Source organism: Carcharodon carcharias, chromosome 13 (assembly GCF_017639515.1).
Source record: "Carcharodon carcharias isolate sCarCar2 chromosome 13, sCarCar2.pri, whole genome shotgun sequence".
Classification (NCBI taxonomy): Eukaryota; Metazoa; Chordata; class Chondrichthyes; order Lamniformes; family Lamnidae; genus Carcharodon; species Carcharodon carcharias.
The window spans coordinates 2,338,977-2,359,739 of NC_054479.1; the positions used below are offsets into that span (position 1 = coordinate 2,338,977).

The window sequence follows — 20,763 nt, forward strand, 5'->3', positions numbered from 1 at the left end:
CTCTTTAAAGTTTCATCAAATCACTTTTTAACTTTCTAGATTAGAGGGAATACAATTATATTTTGTGTAATCTCTCCTCATGATTTAACCCTTGGAGTCCCAGTATTAATCTGGTAAATGTACGCTGCACTCCCTCCAATGCCAGTAGATCTATCCTAAAGTGTGATGCCCAGAACTGCTCACAATACTTCAGGTGTGGTGTATAGGCGTATAATGACTTCTAGCCCCTTGTATTTCAATCTTTGTCTTTTTCTTAGTTTTCACAGAATCTCACAGTGCAGAAGAGGCTCTTCGGCCCATCGAGTCTGCACCAACACGTGAGAACCACCTGACCTGCCTACCTAATCCCATTTACCAGCACTTGGCCCATAGCCTTGAATGTTATGACGTGCCAAGTGCTCATCCAGGTACTTTTTAAAGGATGTGAGGCAACCCACCTCCACCACCCTCCCAGGCAGTGCATTCCAGACCGTCACCACCTTCTGGGTAAAAAAGCTTTTCCTCACATCCCCCCTAAACCTCCTGCATCTCACCTTGAATTAATGTCCCTTGTGAGACCCTTCAACTAAGGGGAACAGCTGCTCCTTATCCACCCTGTCCAAACCCCTCATAATCTTGTACACCTCGATCAGGTCACCCCTCAGTCTTCTCTGCTCCAAAGAATACAACCCAAGTCTATCCAACCTCTCTTCATAACTTAAATGTTTCATTCCAGGCAACATCCTGGTGAATCTCCTCTGCATCCCCTCCAGTGCAATCACATCCTTCCTATAATGTGGCGACCAGAACTGCACACTCCTCCAACTGTGGTCTCACTAAGGTTCTATACAACTCCACTATGACCTCCCTACTTTTGTAATCTCTGCCTCGATTGATAAAGGCAAGAGTCCCATCTGCCTTTTTCACCATCCCACTAACATGTCCCTCCGCCTTCAGAGATCTATGGACACACATGCCAAGGTCCCTTCGTTCCTCAGAACTTCCTAGTGTCACGTCATTCATTGAATACTTCCTTGTCAAATTACTCCTTCCAAAGTGTATCACCTCACACTTTTCAGGGTTAAATTCCATCTGCCACTTATCTGCCCATTTGACTATCCTGTCTATATCTTCCCCAAGACACTTAACCTCACTGTTAACCACCCGGCCAATCTTTGTGTCATCCGCAAACTTACTAATCCTACCCCCAACATAGTCATCAATGTTGTTTATATAAATGGCGAATAATAGGGGACCCAGCACAGATCCCTGTGGTACGCCACTGGACACTGGCTTCCAGACACTAAAGTATCCGTCTGTCATCACACTCTGTCTCCTACAACCAAGCCAATTTTGAGTCCACCTTATCAAATTACCCTGTATCCCATGTGCATTTGCCTTCTTTATAAGTCTCCCATGTGGGACTTTGTCAAAGGCTTTGCTGAAATCCACATAAACTACATCAACTGCACAACCCTCTTCTACACACCTGGTCACCTCCTAAAAAAAATTCAATCAAATTTGTTAGGCATGACCTCCCTCTGACAAAGCCATGCTGACTTTCCCTGATCAAACCTTGCCTCTCCAAGTGGTGACAGATTTTCTCCTTCAGAATTTTCTCCAATAGTTTCCCTACCACTGATGCGAGACTCACTGGCCTGTAGTTCCCGAGATTCTTTCTACAATCCTTCTTAAATAGTGGAACCACATTAGCTGTTCTCCAGTCCTTTGGCACCTCCCCTGTGGCCAGAGAGGTATTAAAAATTTGGATCAGGGCCCCTGCGATCTCCTCCCTTGCCTCCCTCAACAGCCTGGGACACAAATCATCAGAGTCCTGCTCGCAAATCGGTATTCCATTTTGGAGACTGATGAGGACGCTGGTTCCTCCAGGGAGTGGGGACAGAGACAAGCTTCTGGTACCACAAGCAGCCTCTCTGTACAGGAGGAGAGGAAGGGAGGAAGAGCAATAGTAATAGGGGATTCTATAGTCAGAGGAACAGATAGGTGCTACTGTGGCCGTCAACGTGATTCCAGGATGATGTGTTGCCTCCCTGGTGCCAGGGTCCGGTATGTCATTGAACAGCTGCAGGGCATCCTGAAGGGGGAGGGTGATAAGGCAAAGGTCGTGGTACATGTTGGTACCAATGACATAGGTAGAAAGAGGGATGAGATCTTGCATCAAGAATTCGGGGAGTTAGGCAGTAAACTAAAAAGCAAGACCTCTCGGGTTGTAGTCTCTGGATTACTTCCAGTGCCATGTGCTAGCGAGCTCAGAAATAGAATGAATACGTGGCTTAAAACTTGGTGCAGGAGGGAGGGTTTTAGATTCCTGGATCACTGGGACTGTTTCTGGGGAAGGTGAGACCTGTACAAGCGGGACAGTCTACGTCTGAATCAGAGCGGAACTAACATCCTAGCGAGCAGGTTTGCTAGTGCTGTTGGGAGGAGTTTAAACTAATTCAGCAGGAGGAGGGGACACAGAATGTTAGAAGAATAGGGGCATGCAATACCGTAAAACAATCAAGTCAGAGGCAGTACAGCTGCTGTAGGTTTCAAGGATTAAGGCAAGGCTGGATGGCCTCTACTGCCAGGAGTATTACAGGTACAACAGATGAGTTAAGGGTGAGGATTGACAAGTGGAATTGTGATATAGTAGCCATCGCTGAGACATGGTTGAGAGAGGGGCAGGATTGGCAGCTCAACATTCCGGGATGTAGAATCTTCAGGGGAGAGGGTAAAAGAGGAGGAGGCATTGCATTATTAGTTAAGGAATCAGTTACTGCAGTAAGGAGAGATGATATTTTGGAGGGGGCATCGAATGAAGCTTTGTGGGTAGAGCTTAGGAATAAAAAAGGGGCAGCCACATTGTTAGGTGTTAATTATAGACCCCCAGATAGTCAGCGGGAAATTGAGGAGCAAATATGTGCACAATTTGTGGAGGTGTGTAAAAACAAAAACAATAGGGTAGTTATATAAGGTGATTTCAACTTTCCCAACATTAATTGGGATAGACATAGTCTTAAGGGTTTGGATGGAGTGGATTTCTTGAAATGTGTACAGGAGAACTTTTTAGGTCAATATGTAGAGGGTCCAACAAGGGACGGCGCAGCGCTGGACCTAATTCTGGGGAAAGAAGCCGGACAGGTGACTGAGGTGGTGGTGGGGGAGCATTTTAGCAATAGTGACCACAACATGGTACAGTTTAAGTTTGTTATGGACAAAGAAATAGACAAGTTGCAAAAAAATGTTTTGGATTGAGGGAGAGTGGATTTTAGTAAAATAAGGCAGGATCTGACCAAGGTAGACTGGGAACAGTTACTTGTGGAGAAATCTACAGAGGAGCAGTGGGGGGTGTTCATAAAGGAAATGGGGAGCGTACAGGTTCAAAATGTTCCCTCTAGGGTGATAGGAAGGAGTAACAAGCCCAGAGAACCATGGATGACCAGAGATATTCAGGATACGATGAGAAGGAAAAGAGAGGTTTTTAGCAGGTACAAGGGAAGCAAATCAGCAGAGGCATTAGTGGAGTACAGGAAGTGCAGGGTGGAGCTTAGGAAAGCCAATAGGAGAGCAAAGAGGGGATATGAGAAAGCTCTGGCTGGTAAAAGTAGGGAAAATCCCAATATATTCTATAAGTATATCGATGGGTAGAGTAGGGGCCCATATGGGACCAAGGGGGCAATCTATGGGTGGAGCCAGAGGACATCGCTACAGTGTTGAATGAATACTTCACATCCATCTTCACTCAAGAGAATGAAGATGAAGGTATTGAACTCAGGGAGAGAGACTGCAAGGTTCTTAAGCAAACTGATATCGGGAGTGACAAGGTATTGGAGGTGTTGGCAGGCTGAAAAGTGGACAAATCTCCAGATGATTTGAGTCCCGGACTACTGAGGGAGGCAAGGGAATAGATCGCAGGGGCTCTGAACCAAATTTTTAATTCCTCTCTGGCCACAGGGAGGTGCCAGAGGACTGGAGAACAGCTGATGTGGTTCTGCTATTTAAGAAAGGTTGTAGAGATAAGCCAGGGAACTACAGGCCGGTGAGTCTCGCATCAGTGGTAGAGAAATTATTGGAGAAAATTCTGAAGGAGAGAATCTATCTCCACCTGGAGAAGCAAGGTTTGATCAGAGAAAGTCAGCATGGCTTTGTCAGAGGGAGGTCATGCCTAACAAATTTGATAGAATATTTTGAGGAGGTGACCAGGTGAGTAGATGAGGGTAGTGCAGTTGATGTCGTTTATATGGATTTCAGCAAAGCCTTTGACAAGGTCCCGCATAGGAAACTTATAAAGAAGGCAAATGCACATGGGATTCAGGGTAATTTGATAAGGTGGATTCAAAATTGGCTTAGTTGTAGGAGACAGAGGGTGATGACAGAAGGATGCTTTAGTGACTGGAAGCCAGTGTCCAGTGGCGTACCACAGAGATCTGTGCTGGGTCCCCTATTATTTGCCATTTATATAAACAACATAGATGACTCTGTTGGGGGTAGGATTAGTAAGTTTGTGGATGACACAAAGATTGGCCGGATGGTTAACAGTGAGGTTGAGTATCTTGGGCTACAGGAAGATATAGACGGGATGGTCAAATGGGCAGATAAGTGGCAGATGGAATTTAACCCTGAAAAGTGTGAGGTGATCCACTTTGGAAGGAGTAATTTGACAAGGAATTTTCAATGAATGGCATGACACTAGGAAATTCTGAGGAACAAAGGGACCTTGGTGTGTGTGTCCATAGATCTCTGAAGGCAGAGGGGCATGTTAGTGAGGTGGTGAAAAAGGCATATGGGACACTTGCCTTGATCAATCGAGTCATAGATTACAAAAGTAGGGAGGTCATGTTGGAGTTGTATAGAATCTTGATGAGGCCACAGCTGGAGTACTGTATGCAGTTCTAGTCGCCACATTATAGGAAGGATGTGATTGCACTGAAGGGGGTGCAGAGGAGATTCATCAGAATGTTGACTGGGATGAAACATTTAAGTTATGAAGAGAGGCTGGATAGACTTCGGTTGTTTTCAATGGAGCAGAGAAGACTGAGGGGTGACCTGATCGAGGTATACAAGATTATGAGGGGCATAGACAGGGTGGATAAGGAGCAGCTGTTCCCCTTAGTTGAAGGTTCTGTCACAAGGGGACATAAGTTCAAGGTGAGGGGCAGGAGGTTTAGGGGGATGTGAGGAAAAACTTTTTTACCCAGAAGGTGGTGACGGTCTGGAATGCACTGCCTGGGAGGGTGGTGGAGGTGGGTTGTCTCACATCCTTTAAGAAGTACCTGGATGAACACTTGGCATGTCATAACATTCAAGGGTATGGGCCAAGTGCTGGTAAATGGGATTAGGTAGGTAGGTCAGGTGTTTCTCATGTGTCGGTGCAAAGAGCATGGGCCGAAGGGCCTCTTCTGCACTCTGTGATTCTGTGACCCAGAGGTTTGTCCACTTTTAAGCCTGCCAACACCTCAAAAACTTGTCACTCCCTGCATCAATTTGCTCAAGAACTATATTTAATATTACGGTATGGGTGCCTAGTGTTTATAGAAGTATTTAATAATGCAGGATTGTAAGTTGATATTGAATTAGATACCACAAGAATGCTTTGATTGTTGTAAAAACACAACTTTATAACTGGTTCACTAATGTCCCTCAGAAGAGAACTTACTCCCTTCCCCGGTCTGGACTACATGCAAAGCTATTCCCGCACTACATATAAAAACTCTGTGTCAATGTTGTCCATATCCCTAAAACAAATAACTAAAAATAAACACAATCAGTTTTATTAGATTTTGAATAGCAAGAGTTTGAGAAAATTCTGCTATCAGTATGTTGATTTGTTACTGCCTGGATTTGAAACTCCATTCATCATTGTTTTTTCTTTCAAGCTGTGATCTGTTTGGTTCTAGTAAATCATAGTGTGCTCCTTTCTCATTTATGCGGTTGGAGATTTCTTAATCCTTATAACTATGCACTCTGTTGGAATTAATTTGACCTTTTTTTTAAACAGGGCGTTCCTGGAGAATTATTTATTTCTCATGATTGATTCATTCAAGATCACTCCAGCTTCCCAGTCTTAGATTCACCATCGTTCTATTTTTAAACCTTCATTGAACTAACGCCGTTTCAAACATATTGTATCTTTTCTGTTCCCATTAGTTTCTGGATAGCTGTATTATTGTATAGTTTTCCAAGAGTTGCCATCTCTCCTGATCTAATGTCAGTCTTTATTATGCCGTCACATTACATTGGCGATGTGGAATGAGGGATAACTATTTGGGGGGGGAAGCTTTCCTATTTGAAATAAGGATGTGGAATCATTTATAGGATCAGGTTCAAGTGAGATACCTTTATTAGGATTTCATATGAAAATTGGCTACTTGTAGCTCGGCTACAGTGAAACTGTACCCGAGCAGGTGATCAAAACTTTCAGGATGATAGGTAAAGTATTTATGGAGAAAAATTGATGAGAAAAGAAAATGATTTGGCTAAAATGCTTTTTTTTGTTCATAACAGCATGGACACACAGCTTGGCAGTATTCTTGTAATATTTAACACATTTTTCAAGAAAGTGTAGCAAAATCGGATATTGTCAGTGAACCATAATGGCATAATAGAACCAGACAATAGTTTGGAATAAATGAGGAGGGATTATAGAAAACAATGATTTCCTCTTTAGACCAACAAAGAACAAAAACAGATAAGTTGATTATATTGAATTTTAGAAAAAAAACCTGAAAGTAAACGGAAAACATTGGAATGAAGTGGAGGTTACATTTAGGAAGTATTCCCTCTTGGGAAGAGAGAAACAGTGAAAAGATAAACACTACAGTGATCTCTTTCGAATGTGAACTGGTGAAATTAGAGAAGTCCCTTTGAGTGTCGATTGACCTCCGAGAATGAGTGAGATATCATTTTTTAGCCTCTGATAACTTTTTATTCATTATAATTTCCATCCAAAGGGTATTGCAAGAATTTGAGAGCAATGGAGGGTCAAAATATTGACCCATCGCCTTTGGCGCAAACAATAACTGGGAGACCTAGAGACCATTGCAGAGGAGAAAAACTACCTTTATTCCCATTAGTAACTGCTGCATCTACAGATCAAAGTGCAATGAGGTGGGAGTGTGGTTGAGCACTTCACAAAAAAAATGAAAAAACAAATTGGGTCATCTGGTTGGTACACTGGTGACATTCTTTCTTGTGGGAAAGGAAAATTATTTAGTTAAGCACAAAACTAGAATTTTAAATTTGAACAAAACCGTTATGAAAGCTAAGTTGGCTCAGGTAGATTGGGAAACTAGATTAAATGATAGATATGATGGTAGGTAGGCAATGGCACATATTTAAAGAATTAATTCAATATCTGCAACAAAATACATTCCCTTAAGCGATTAAAAACTCCACATCAACAGTGGCCCAACCATGGCTAATGAAAAGTTGAAGATAGTATTAGATTAAAAAAAAGAGTCTTATAATGTTGCCAGAAAGAGTAATAAGTCTGAGAATTGGAAGGATTTCAAAATTCAACTAAAGCTGAGCAAGGGATTGACAAGAGAAAATCAGATATGTGAGTAACTAGCAAGAGATGGAAAAAATGTAAAAGCTTTTATCAGCATCTAGCTGCATTTCCTGTTTTCTGCCTCTAGATGTTGCAATAACTCAGGCAGAAGGAAACAGTACAAGTGTGCTGTTATTCATGATAGAGTCATTGAAACTCTTGCATTGTGTTTAATATATTCAGTCACATATCCATTAGTGAGTACACTTTTCTCATTTGGTAAGGGAAGGTACTGAATGGTTAGTACCTCTTAAAATAACAGAATTTGGTACAAGTGTTAGACATTCATACAAGGACAGTGCTGACTAACTTTCTCTATATTCCAAAGTGATTGTTCATGACCAGCCGAAATAGCTACTCTGGGCAACATTTAAACAAATTATTAAATTAAGCCACAGGGTAAATAATTAAAATATTATGGGAGCAGCCATGTGTGTCTAGAAAATTTGTAGATGTGTAGCTAGTGAAATTGCGTTGTGGATTCACATCTGTTGCCTGTTGGGAATGTTATGTACTTCCAGTGCATTTCTAATATCAGAAAATTCTACTTAGTGAGTAAACTTTAATTGTTTTCTTGCATCTAATGCTTATAACTTCACCCCCTCTCTCCATTTAGATACCCCTTTCATGAAAATTTGAGGAAAAATTTACCATTGATTAATCCAAGTGCGCTTGAAACCTTGAGCACTCTAATGCAAGAGATTCAAAACACCAGTGGGGCAGATCCTGAGATTTTGAAGAGCTGTGAGGTTAGTTGCCAGGTTCCATTTTGGAAATTGAGTAATGATATTATTTAAGATGCTATGTTAATGTGAATGAATGTACAGCTGTGTGTGTTGGTCAGCTTAAACTACCCAGGTTGCAAGCTTGATTCTTGGTCTTCATTAAATTAGCTGATCTCAGCAGTACCCTCAACATAGCATTTTGCTCAACATTTGGTACCATCTGCACATTCTACAGGTGACTTTTCTAGTTTGTCTTTTTATCTCTAATATAATTGAAACACTTCAAAATGTTCAATTTGTTGTTCATATAAATATTTATTGTTTTAATCAAACCTTAAATCACTTGATTTAAAACAATATTTTCTTTGTTCTAAAACTTCCTTGTTTCCCTTCCACCCTTTGAAAAAACATGAGAGAAAGCCTTCTGAAATTAAAATAACTGACAGTTTTCTTCTGCTCTCCTTTAAGGACTTACCTTTGCATGGTTTGGTTAGACAGAAAGAACTTGGATCCCTGTATTGCTTTAATGTTTATGGGATGTCCCAGAGTGCTTCACAGTTGATGAATTACTTTTCAATTGTTGTCATTATGTATGTAGGCGAATGTGGCGGCCACACAGCAAGATCCCTCAAATAGCTACTGAGCTTTAGGATCAACTGATGCATTTTCATGATGTCAGTTGAGAATGTTAGACAGGAAATTAGTCAACTTTCCTTGTTCTTTGAAAATGTGCCTTGGAATCTTTTTATGTCCACCTGAACAGGGAGTTGGGGGGCTTATAGTTTCATCCAAAAGTCAGTACCACTGACAATGCAACAGTCCCTCAGTATACTGAAATTGCTACCTGTGTTAGTTATTTAAATCCTGGAGTTTGACTTGAACCCGTAATCTTCTAACTCCTGAGTTGAGAATGCTCCCACTTAACCAAGACGACCTGAGCACTGTTAATCCATCCAATACCTATACAAATGAACATAATTTATAAAATTTTGAGTTAGAGAAATCTGAGAGGGAAAATTTATTGGAAAATGAAAATTATTTATAAATTCTTATCATTAAATAGATAATATATTATGTTTCTTTCTGTGGGTTGTCAGGCAAGATGGCTGCAGCTCTTTAAACTAATGGAAAAGCAATACCAGGACCAGATGTTGTCTCAGCAGGATCAATACCAATGTCAGATCCAAGTGAGTAAAGCATATCGATTAGTATTGTTACTTTCATAGGCAAAAGGTTGTATTTTGTGAATATATTGAGCTTATTAAGGTGAAGAATATCAGTAGTGGCTAATATTGGCTCTTCCACATTGGGTACACATTATTTACATCCACCACTCTTAGATCAGTTATAGCCAGGTTGGATGCAGAGAAAATCTTCACTGTTCCTTACACTGTTCCTTAACCTGAGTATTCCTCTTTCGACCAGTTTCTTCCTTGCCATACCTGGTAGTTTTCCTGATCATTAATAACTTAGTGTCAATTATGGCCAGTTTTGTGGTGTGAGTTGGTGGTCTCTTAAAAGCATTTAAGGCTGTCAAAGTAATTTTACATAATAAAAAAAACTTATGATACTTACTGATTAGGTCTCAATTTTGCAGTGGCTTGGCATGATATTCACAACACTGCTGCTCACATTTCTACATTTGCCAAGTGTGGAGCAGTTTCCTGCCCAAATAGCAGAATTCTATATCAAACATTCCAGAGATGGTGAAAATGCCAACACCCGAATGATAACAAATTATCTAATAATGATAGATTGTGTGAAAAACTAAAGCATTGCCCTTGATGCTCTGCTGTGGTAGAAGTACAGATGTGTCAGAGCAGGATAAAAAGGGAGGGTAGAGAACATACAACATTTTTAAAATGGTTGAATGTGATAAATATAAATGTCATTTTAATATGCTGACTTTCCTTTTGAATGTACAAATTATTTTAGAACTTTTCTCTTTCCCCCACCCCACTCCCCCCAAAAAAATTGAGAATCAGTTTTTCAGTAGAACCAGTTCCATTTCCTCTGTGCTGAAATATAAACTGTGCATTCATGTTCTCGCAGCTTGACACAATGGATATGGGAAAACTGAATTCTGCAGATATTATGACCTATAATAATATGATATTACCAATGTAGCAGCTACGTTATGGTATTTTTTTCATCTTGTTATTTCCAGCTTATCCAAGACGAAATCAAAGCACTAATTCAGTTACAAAATGACATTGGTCTCGCACAGTGTACAGCCAGATTACCATGCTTTTCAAAACTCGCAGGTGACTTGACTGCATCTGGTTTTCGCAATGGCCACAGCTTGGAGGAACAGGAATGTAAAATAGAATCTGATGTTCAGTCTGACTGCAGTGAAATAGAGGAACAGGTAATGGCTACTAGTGAATGTAATCATGAACAGAAAGAACTTCAGGACAACACGCTATTGACCAGTGGATATGGAACATTTTTAGCATCTGTGCAATCTAGTTTTCATGGTCTTGGTACAGCGAATAAGGCCAGATTGAATGCTTCAAATAGTACACAGAATATGAAGGAAAATGATTCGATTTCACCTAAGCATAATCTATCCAGTTTTCCTCACCTGAAAGAAAATGGACAAGCATCATTCATTTTTGCCACTGGTGATGAGCACTCTGTTGCACTTAAATTTCCAAGCAAACCAGTTCAAGACATGAGGACTAATCAGGAAGCAAGTAGCAATAAATCTAAGTTGGAAATTAAAGCCCTGACTGATGGTCTTCTTGGAAAGCAGAATAAGGCTAATGGGTATGTACCAAAGCTTTGAATGAAATATTTTTAAATTGATGCTTGCCTCTCAATATAACTTTCACTTTGTCCAGTTAGAAATTGATGATGGGATCTGTCTTTTGGAAGATAGCAGTATCAAAGCACAGCATTTATAATTGATTATTTTTAACCACGGACAAATGAATCTCAACTAACAGCATATTTTTAGTTTTTTGAGGCTTAGCCCCCAGTATGGAGCTTGGTAATGTAAGGCAAGGGTTGCATGGCAGGGGCTACACTATTGCACTTGTCTCTCATGGAGCTGTATGTCGCATAGAATGGTTACGACACAGAAGGAGGCCATTCAGCCCATCCAGTCTACACAGGCTGTTTGCAAGAACTATTCAGCAAGTTCCACTCCCAAGCCTTTTCCCTGTCAACCTCAGATTTTTTATCTCCAGATGCTTGTCCAATTCTGTTTTGAAAGCCACGTTTGAATTGTCACAACACTCTACTCAGACAGTGCATTCCAAATCCTAACCACTCTGTTTATTTTAAAAAAAGCTTTTCCTCATTTTGTCTCTGGTTCTTCTGTCAATTACGTTAAATCTGTGTCCTCTGACTCTTGATCCCTCTGCCAAAAGAAAGTTTCTATCCATCTACTCTGTCCAAACTCCACAATGTTCAATACCTCTATCAAATTTCTTCTCAAACTTCTTTAAGGAGAACAGTGCCAAGTTCCTTATCCCTGGAAACATTCTTGTAAATTTTTTCTGCACCCTCTCTAAAGCCTTCATATCCTTCCAAAGTGCAGTGTCTAGAATGGACACTATTCTGCTGCGAAGGCCACAATATTGTTTTATAAAGGCTCACCATAACTTCCTTGCATTTGAATCCTATGCTCCCACTTACAATGTCCAGGTTCCTATATGCCTTTTTAATGGCTTTCTCAACCTTCCCTGCCACCTTCAATGATTTGTGTGTGTATAGCTCCTTGTCGGTTTGTTCCTTCACCCCCTTTAAAATTTTGCCCTTTAGTTTATGTTGCTCCTCCTTTTCTTCTTAATAAGTATGTCACTTTACATTCCTCTGCATTAAATTTCATCTGCCATTTGTCCACTTGTTCCACCAGCCTGTCTACATCCTCTTGAAGCCTATACTACCCTCCTCAAGAGTTCACAATACTTCCATCATCTGCACATTTTGAAATGGTTCCCAGCATACCCAAGGCTAAGTCTTTAATATACATCAAGAAGAGCAGTGATCCTAGTCCTGACTCCTGGGGAACACCACTATATACCTGCCCTCACTCTGAAAAGCAACAGTTCGCCACCACTGCAGGATACATGGGCTGAAATGATGATAACATGTCTGGTTACTTGGATTAATGCTCACACTGCACAATACTTTCTTTCTATTTCCCAAAGGAGGAGAAGATTAGATGCAGACAATCAGCCCATTTAAAACAGATGAGACAAATTTTTTTCATTGAAGGTTGAGAGTCTTTGGAACTCTGTTCCTGAAAAGGTGGTGGAAGCCGCGTCTTTGAATATTTTTAAGGCAGAGGTGGATAGATTCTTGGTAAGCAAGGGGGTGGTATATTATCAGATGTAGGTGGGATGCAGATTTCATATCAGCCATAATCTTATTAAATGGTGAAACAGGCTCGAAGGGCTCAATGGCCTACTCCTGCTTCTTGTTCAAATGTTTGTATGTTTTCAGTGCTTGAAAGCACAATACTCTGATCGTGCAGTCCCCTGATTGGCCAGGTGGTTAACAGTGAGGTTGAGTGTCTCGGGCAACAGGAAAATATAGACGGGATGGTCAAATGGGCAGATAAGTGACAGATGGAATTTAACCCTGAAAAGTGTGAGATGATACATTTTGGAAGGAGTAATTTGACAAGGAAGTATTCAATGAACGGCATGACACTAGGAAGTTTTGAGGAATGAAGGGACCTTGCCATGTGTGTCCATAGATCTCTGAAAGCGGAGGGGCATGTTAGTGGGGTGGTGAAAAGGGCATTTGGGACACTTGCCTTTATCAGTCGAGGCATAGATTACAAAAACAGGGAGGTCATGTTGGAGTTGTATAGAACCTTGGTGAGGCCACAGCTGGAGTACTGTGTGCAGTTCTGGTCGCCATATTATAGGAAGGATGTGATTGCACTGGAGGGAGTGCAGAGGAGATTCACCAGGATGTTGCCTGGGACGAAACATTTAAGTTATGAAGAGGTTGGATAGGCTTGGGTTGTTTTCGTTGGAGCAGAGAAGACTGAGGGGTGACCTGATCGAGGTGTACAAGATTGAGGGGCATGGACAGGGTGGATAAGGAGCAGCTGTTCCCCTTAGTTGAAGGGTCAGTCATGAGGGGACATAAGTTCAAGGTGAGGAGCAGGAGGTTTAGGGGGGGATGTGAGGAAAAACTTTTATACCCAGAGGGTGGTGACGGTCTGGAATACACTGCCTGGGAGGGTGGTGGAGGTGGGTTGCCTCACATCCTTTAAAAAGTACCTGGATGAGCACTTAGCACGTCATAACATTCAAGGCTATGGGCCAAGTGCTGGTAAATGGGGTTAGGTAGGTAGCGCAGGTGTTTCTCACGTGTCAGTGCAGACCCGATGGCCAAAGGGCCTTTTCTGCACTGAGATTCTGTGATTCTGATGAAATATCTGGACAGGAATGTTCAAATGGGACAAAAACAAAAATAGCTGAAAAACTCAGCAGGTCTGACAGCATCTGTGGAGAGGAACACAGTTAATGTTAGTTCCCATGAAGAGTCATACAGACTCAAAACGTTAACTGTGTCCTCTCCGCAGATGCTGTCAGACCTGCTGAGTTTTTCCAGCTATTTTTGTTTTTGTTTCAGATTTCCAGCATCCACAGCATTTTGCTTTTATCTTAATGTTCAGATGGGAGCCGTGCACCTGTTTTGCCTTGAATCAATAACCATGATTCTCCTCTCCAGCAGTGCCGGGACAATTTTGCACATCTTCAACACTGCTGGAACCCTGATTGGATCAGGAATCATCAGATATGCTTGGTAGATTTCCAGTGGGATCCCCATTGCCATTACCCAGCTGTAAAATCCCAGTGTTGTTACAACAAGACTGCCAGTGAAGATTAGAATAGTTGAGAGCACCATTTAAAAGGGGTGGAACCAGGCAAGGATTGAACCAGTAGTTCCAATGAGGGCTGTGGCCAGGATTGGGGTATTGCAATGCTGAAAGCAACATGGAGACTGAAGAGGCTGTTACATTGCCTGCTCCTTCCAATAGAGAATGTCAGAGCTTACTACCACTTTCTCCATGGTAGACATGGAGGGAAATCCATTGGCTTGGTCAAAGAGAGATTTTAAAGAGCGGCTCAAAGGTGGAAAGCGAGGTGAGAGGCACAGAAGTGGAGGGGGAACTTCCATTGTTGGGGCTTGGGCAACTGAAGGCACAACTGCCAATAGTAGATCAATTAAAATTGGGGATGTACAAAAGGCTAGAATTAAATGAGTGCAGATATATCGGAGGGTAGTGGAGCTGGAGGAGTTTACAAAGGTAGGGAGGGGCAAAGTCAAGGAGGAATTTGAAAACAAGGATGAGAATTCTAAAATAAAAGTATTTTAAAAGAGCAGGCCTCACCAGCCAACTTCCCTTATTCTCTGCTGTGATCCTCAGATTCTGGGTGAGAATGCAGAGGAAAATCCAACCCAAAATATCCTAAAGTAGAAGAAAACAGTGGCCCAGTTTTATGGACAGTTTAACATAGTTTACATGGGCATGTCTGAAAGCATTAAATAAATTTTCATTTTTTTAAAAAGTTTGACGTCATGGGCACAAAAAGTTAAACAGAAGAATCAGAAATCAAAATTTGCAAAGGGAGCTGGATTGGAGAGAATGCAGCCACGAGGATGTGGGCAGCCACAGGAGATTGAAGCACCAGAAGATGTAAGTCTTGGTGTTATTTAAGCTACAATTAAAGTTCCTCTTCAGGGAGTTTTCCCTACATATTTGTGAATTTTACAGCCATTATTGCTTATGTACACCTTTAAAGCAGAGGACTATCTCTGAAAGTTTTTGATAGTCCATTGTAATTTTATGCTATTGATTTGATGTTTCTTAACTTCCTACAAATTCACACAACAGACCAAATCCTGTTTTTTTAAATAGCATTTACTAATTAAACCTTAGTTGCTTCCTCTTGTTGGTGTTCTCACCTTCAATTTGGAGAGTGAGCTGATCAGCCATGGAGATTTATCATTAAGTCATTGCCACTTTAATTCAGTGTTATGTACTGCAGGTTGTAATTCTGTTAGCTGCTTTAGCAAAATGCTCTATCTATTGGCATTACTGAAAGCCATGAAAATTGCTTTTATCTGATATAAACCTAGCTTGATCTTTGTCCTCTGCTTCACACAAACTTTCTGAAGTTTATATTTAATGGAGCAAACCTGTCAATGAACATTTAATTAATTATTGTGCACTGTGAAATATTGACTGGTGATGGTACTTCCTGAAGCATTAAACACAACTATTTGTTAGCTAGTTTTGATGAGATTTATCAATGTAACTTGAGCATCATGGAAACAAGAATTAACCATGGCTCGATGTTTAACTAATTAATAGCCTTTAGGGATGAGTGACCATAATATGATAGAGTTTTACATTATGTTTGAAAGTGAGGTAGCTCAATCTTGAAGCCAAGTTGTTAAGTTTGAATGAAGGAAATTATAAAGGTATGAGGAGCAAATTGACTGAGGTGGATTGGGAAAATACATTAAAAGGTATGACAGTACATGGGCAATGGACACCCTTTATAGAATTATTACATAATTTACAGCAAGTATACATTCCTTCAAGGCACAAATACCCAAAAATAATGTCAGTCAACTGTGGCTAACAAAGGAAGTTAAGGATTGTATAAGGTTAAAAGAAAAGTCCTATAAGGTTGCCAGAAATAGTAAACACTCAGGATTGGGAGCATTTTAGAATACAGCAAAGGAGGGCCAAGAGACTGATGAACAAAGAGAGAATAGATTGTGAATGGAAACTAGCAAAAAACATAAAAATACTGTCAAAGCTTTTATAGGTACGTATAAAGGAAACGTTTGGCTAAGACACATGTGGGCCCATTACAGGCAGTCAGAATTTATAATGGAGAATAGTGGAATGGCAGAGAAGCTAAATTAATACTTTGTGTTTATCTCCACTGATGAAGGTACAGGAAATCTCCCAGATTTAGAGATCCAAGGGACCATGGAGAATGAGGAATTGAAGGCAATTAGTATCAGTAAGAAGATTGCGTTGGAGAAATTAATGGGACTAATTTAATTTTTCAAGGAGGTGACTAGTTGTGTCGATGAGGGTAGTGCAGCTAATGTAGTCATTAGTAAGGCTTTTGACAAGGTCCCACATGGGATAATAGTCAAGAAGATAAGAGCCCATGGGATCCAGGGCAATTTGGCAAATTGGCTCCAAAATTGGCTTAGTGGCAGGAGGCGGCAGGTAACGGTCAAAGGCTGTTTTTGCAGTTGGAAGCCTGTGACGAGTGGTGTATTGCAGGGATCGGTGCTGGGACCCTTGCTGTTTGTAGTGTACATTAATGATTTAGACGTGAATATAGGAGGTATGATCAGTAAGTTCGCAGGAGGAAAGCCTTAGATTACAGGAGGATATAGATGGACTGGTAAGATGGGCAGAGCAGTGGCAAATGGAATTTAATCCTGAGAAGCATGAGGTGTTGCATTTTGGGAGGACTAACATGGCAAGGGAATACACAATGAATGGTAGGACCCTAGGAAGCACAGAGGATCAGAGGAACCTTGGTGTACATATCCACAGTTCCCTGAAGGCAACAGCACAGGTAGATAAAGTGGTGGTTAAGAAGGCATACTGGATACTTGCCTTTATTAGCTGAGGCATAGAATATAAGAGCAGGGCGGTTATGTTGGAGCTGTATAAAATGCTGGTTAGGCCACAGCTGGAGTACTGTGTGCAGTTCTGGTCGCTACACTATAGGAAGGATGTGATTGCACTGGAGAGGATGCAGAAGAGATTCACCAGCATGTTGTCTGGGCTGCAGCATTTCCGATATGAAGAGAGACTGGATAGGCTAGGGTTATTTTCCCTAGAGCAAAGAAGGCTGAGTGGGGGGAACCTGATAGAGGTATATAAAATTATGAGGGGCATAGATCGGGTAGACAGGAAGAAACTTTTCCCCTTAGCGGAGATGTCAATAACCAGGGGGCATAGATTTAAGGTAAGGGGCAGGAGATTTAGAGGGGATTTGAGGAAACATTTTTTCATCCAGAGGAATCTGGAACACACTGCCTGAGAGGGTGGTAAAGGCAGGAGCCCTCACAACATTTAAGAAGTATTTAGATAAGCACTAGAAACGCCATAGCATACAGAGGTATGGGCCAAGTACTGGAAAATGGGATTAGAATAGATAGGTGCTTAATGGCCGGCACGGACACGAAGAGCCGAAGGGCCTGTTTCTGTGCTCTATGACTCTATGACTATGACTATGAAGGTTGATAAATCACTGGGACCTGATATTCTGCATCCCAGAGTGTTGAACAAGGTGGCTATGGAGTTGGTAGATGCATTGGCGATCATCTTCCAAAATTCTATTTCTGGAACGGTTCCTGCAGATTGGAAGGTGGCAAATGTCACCCCACTATTCATGAAGGGAGGGAGAGAAAATGGGGCACTACAGATCTGTTAGCCTTACATCAATAGTAGGGAAATTGCTAGAATCTGTTGTAAAGAATGTGATAAATGGACACTTGGGTAATAATGATATGATTGGGCATAGTCAACATGGATTTATGAATGGAAAACCATGTTTGACCAACCTGTGAAAGTGTTTTGAAGATGTTACTAACAGAATTGACAAAGGGGAATCAGTGGACGTAGTATACTTGGATTTTCAGAAGGCTTTTGATGAAGTCCTCCACAGGAGGTTGGTTAGCAAAATTAAAGCACATGGGATAGGAGATAATATACTGGCATGGATTAAGGATTGACTAACAGGCAGAAAACAGAGTAGGAATAAATGGGCCATTCTCATGTTGGCAGGCTGTGACTAGTGGGGTACTGCAAGGATAGTACTTGGGCCTCAGCTGTTCACAATATATCTCAATGATTTGGATGTGGGGACCAAATGTAATATTTCTAAGTTTGTGGATGACAGACACAAAGTTAGGTTGTAAGGAAAATGCAAAGCAGCTTCAAGGGGATTTGGGTAGACTTGGTGAAGGGGCCAGAATGTGGTAGATGCAATATAATGTGGGAAAATGTGAGGTTATCCACTTTGGTAGGAGGAACAGTTATGCAGAACATTTCTTGAATAGTAAGAGCTTCGGAAGTGTAGATGTAGAAAGAGACCTGGGCGTCCTTGACAATAAGCCAGTGAGGACTAACATGCAGGTGCAGCGAGCAATTAGAAAGGCTAATGGTATATTAGCTTTTCTTGCAAGAGAATTTCAGCGCTGGCGTAGCGAAGTCTTTCTTCGGTTGTATACAACCTTGGTTAGGTTGGATTGCACCTGGAGTACTGTGTGCAGTTTTGGTCCCCTTATAGTATTAAGTAAGTTAAAATGATTGTATGCAATTATTTTTGGGTAGAACAAAGTTTTACACTTAAATTACTTTTCTAAATTTCAGGTTCATTTAATATCTGCAGGCTCATCTCACAACTGCTCCTACCTCAACGGACCTTCTAGCAGTCCGAATTCTTTGGTATCTAATGTTTCAGGTAAATACAAGCTTTAGCTTCTCTGACCCTTTTGAATTTAGTGCCTGGATTATTTTGTAATTCATCCATCTATCTTTTTACATTAACCTGCCTAGAACCCCATCACATCCATGAAGCAAATATACTGTTTTCAGACCTTTGCAGTGCTTCCTTGTGTTTGGAGACCAATATATTGCCCAGACAGCATGTATATCTATTTTTCCATGAACCACGAACCTATCAAGTTATGGACATATCTATGCATATCTATTTTTCTATGAACCACAAAGTGTTCAAGTTATGCCAAATTTTCCACTTTTAGTTGCACCCCCTACAATTGCTAAACAAACACTGAATGATTTCTAATAATCTGTGACTTTACTGGTCAAATTATTCCAACTTTGATAATCCAAACCAGAAGCCTGAGTTGTATCACCACACTTGCCCTGTTCCATTCATCAGGATTCATTTGATAGAGAAAATAAGATATAAAGGTACTGGACCCCTTATCTGGCATCCCAAAATCTGGAAGGATCTGAAACCCTGGAAACTACCATACCCATCGGGCATTGCTGTCCATCACATCCAGGTTGCGGCCCACTGATCCCCTGCTCTTTGGGTATGAAGCAAATATACTATTTTCAGACCTTTGCAGTGCTTCCTCGTGTTTGGAGACCATTATATTGCCCAGACAGAACGTATATCTATTTTTCCATGAACCACGAACCTATCAAGTTATGGACATATCTATGCATATCTATTTTTCTATGAACCACAAATGACTTCCATATTAGAGGAAAACATTGGGGGAAAAAATTGCAAGGATGATGCCAGAACCAGGAGGTTACAATTATTAGAAGAGGCTGAACAGGCTGAAGCTCTTTTGTCTCAAAGAGAAAGTTGAAGAGTGGCCCAATAGCGATCTTCAGAATTATGAAGATGTTTGATAGAAGCATAATTGAGATGTTTCCACTTGTTGGGGGGGAATGTCCAAAACTAGGGGCCATAAATCTTTAGATAAAAGCAAAATACTGTGGATGCTGGAAATCTGAAATAAAAACATAAAATGCTGAAAAAACTCAGCAGGTCTGACAGCATCTGTGGAGAGAGAAACAGATGCTGTCAGACCTGGTGAGTTTTTCCAGCATTTTCTGTTTCAATTTATTATAGGCCATAAACCTAAGATGGGGACTAATAAATCCAATAGGGAATTCAGAAGAAACTTCTTTAGCCAGAGCATGGCTAGAATATGGAACATGGGACCACATGGAGCAGTTGAGATGAATAGCATAGATGCATTTCAGGGGAAGCTGGATAAACATGAGGTAAAAGGAATAGAAGGATATGCTGGCATGATGAAGTAGGGTGGGAAGAGGCTCGTGTGGGGCATAAACACTGGCATGGCATGGTTGGCTTGAATAGCCTGTTTCTGTGCTGCAGACTCGATAAAACTTCATTAAAAAACAAAAGGAAATCTGCACATTCCTAATATGGGTCTCAATTACAAGGCATTAGGTGCTAGTAATGGCAGAATGTAGATAAGTTATGCATTTTGTTTACCAATATGCAGACATGTTCTGCAGCCATTATGAATTAATTTGTACAAAAATAAAGTTAAGTGTAGCGCATTCACTGTTGATAAATTATAAAACTTGTTGCATCCAGAAATTAGAACTATTTGAGTAGGTAAGTCATCATTTATTATTCACCCGATTAAGCTTTGGCTCTGAGCAGACACCAGTAGGTGTTTGTCGTTTTTACAGGTGTGTTTGTGATGTGCATTTTACACAACGTATTGAATATTTAGCAAGCATTTATTTGTACCCATAATATTGGAGTGTTAAACTTGTGAGCTAAAGTTAAACCAAGCTACTACAATTGCTCTCTACCAGCCTCTAAATCCTACTTTGTCAAATAGTGGCTGCTAGCTGAGATTATTTGGAAGACTGAAACTTCCACAAGCTGCATGGGAAAGCTCAGGCTTCTTTACAGGATCTCCTGCCGGCTGATTACAGGGCAGTAGTAGAGAAGAAGCTGCTGGTTGTATCAC

General features: G+C 40.9%; 1 protein-coding gene across 9 annotated transcripts in view; it reads left to right on the forward strand.

Moving 5' to 3' along the window:
• LOC121286326 (M-phase phosphoprotein 9) overlaps nt 1-20,763 on the forward strand; it is a 91,535-nt gene that overhangs the window by 7,098 nt on the left and 63,674 nt on the right. For 7 of the 9 annotated variants that reach the window (XR_005944916.1, XM_041203404.1, XM_041203402.1 and 4 more), the window contains 5 exons: nt 8,148-8,280; nt 9,354-9,443; nt 10,424-11,025; nt 14,797-14,923; nt 18,644-18,734. Coding sequence is in view for 8 of the 9 variants with exons in the window: in XM_041203404.1 (XP_041059338.1) it covers nt 8,148-8,280; nt 9,354-9,443; nt 10,424-11,025; nt 14,797-14,923; nt 18,644-18,734 (1,043 nt within the window). In the remaining variant the exon portion in view is untranslated. Of the gene's footprint in view, nt 1-6,442; nt 6,874-8,147; nt 8,281-9,353; nt 9,444-10,423; nt 11,026-14,796; nt 14,924-18,643; nt 18,735-20,763 lie in introns of those variants that run through there. The other 2 variants (XM_041203408.1, XM_041203407.1) reach the window with 2 other exon arrangements.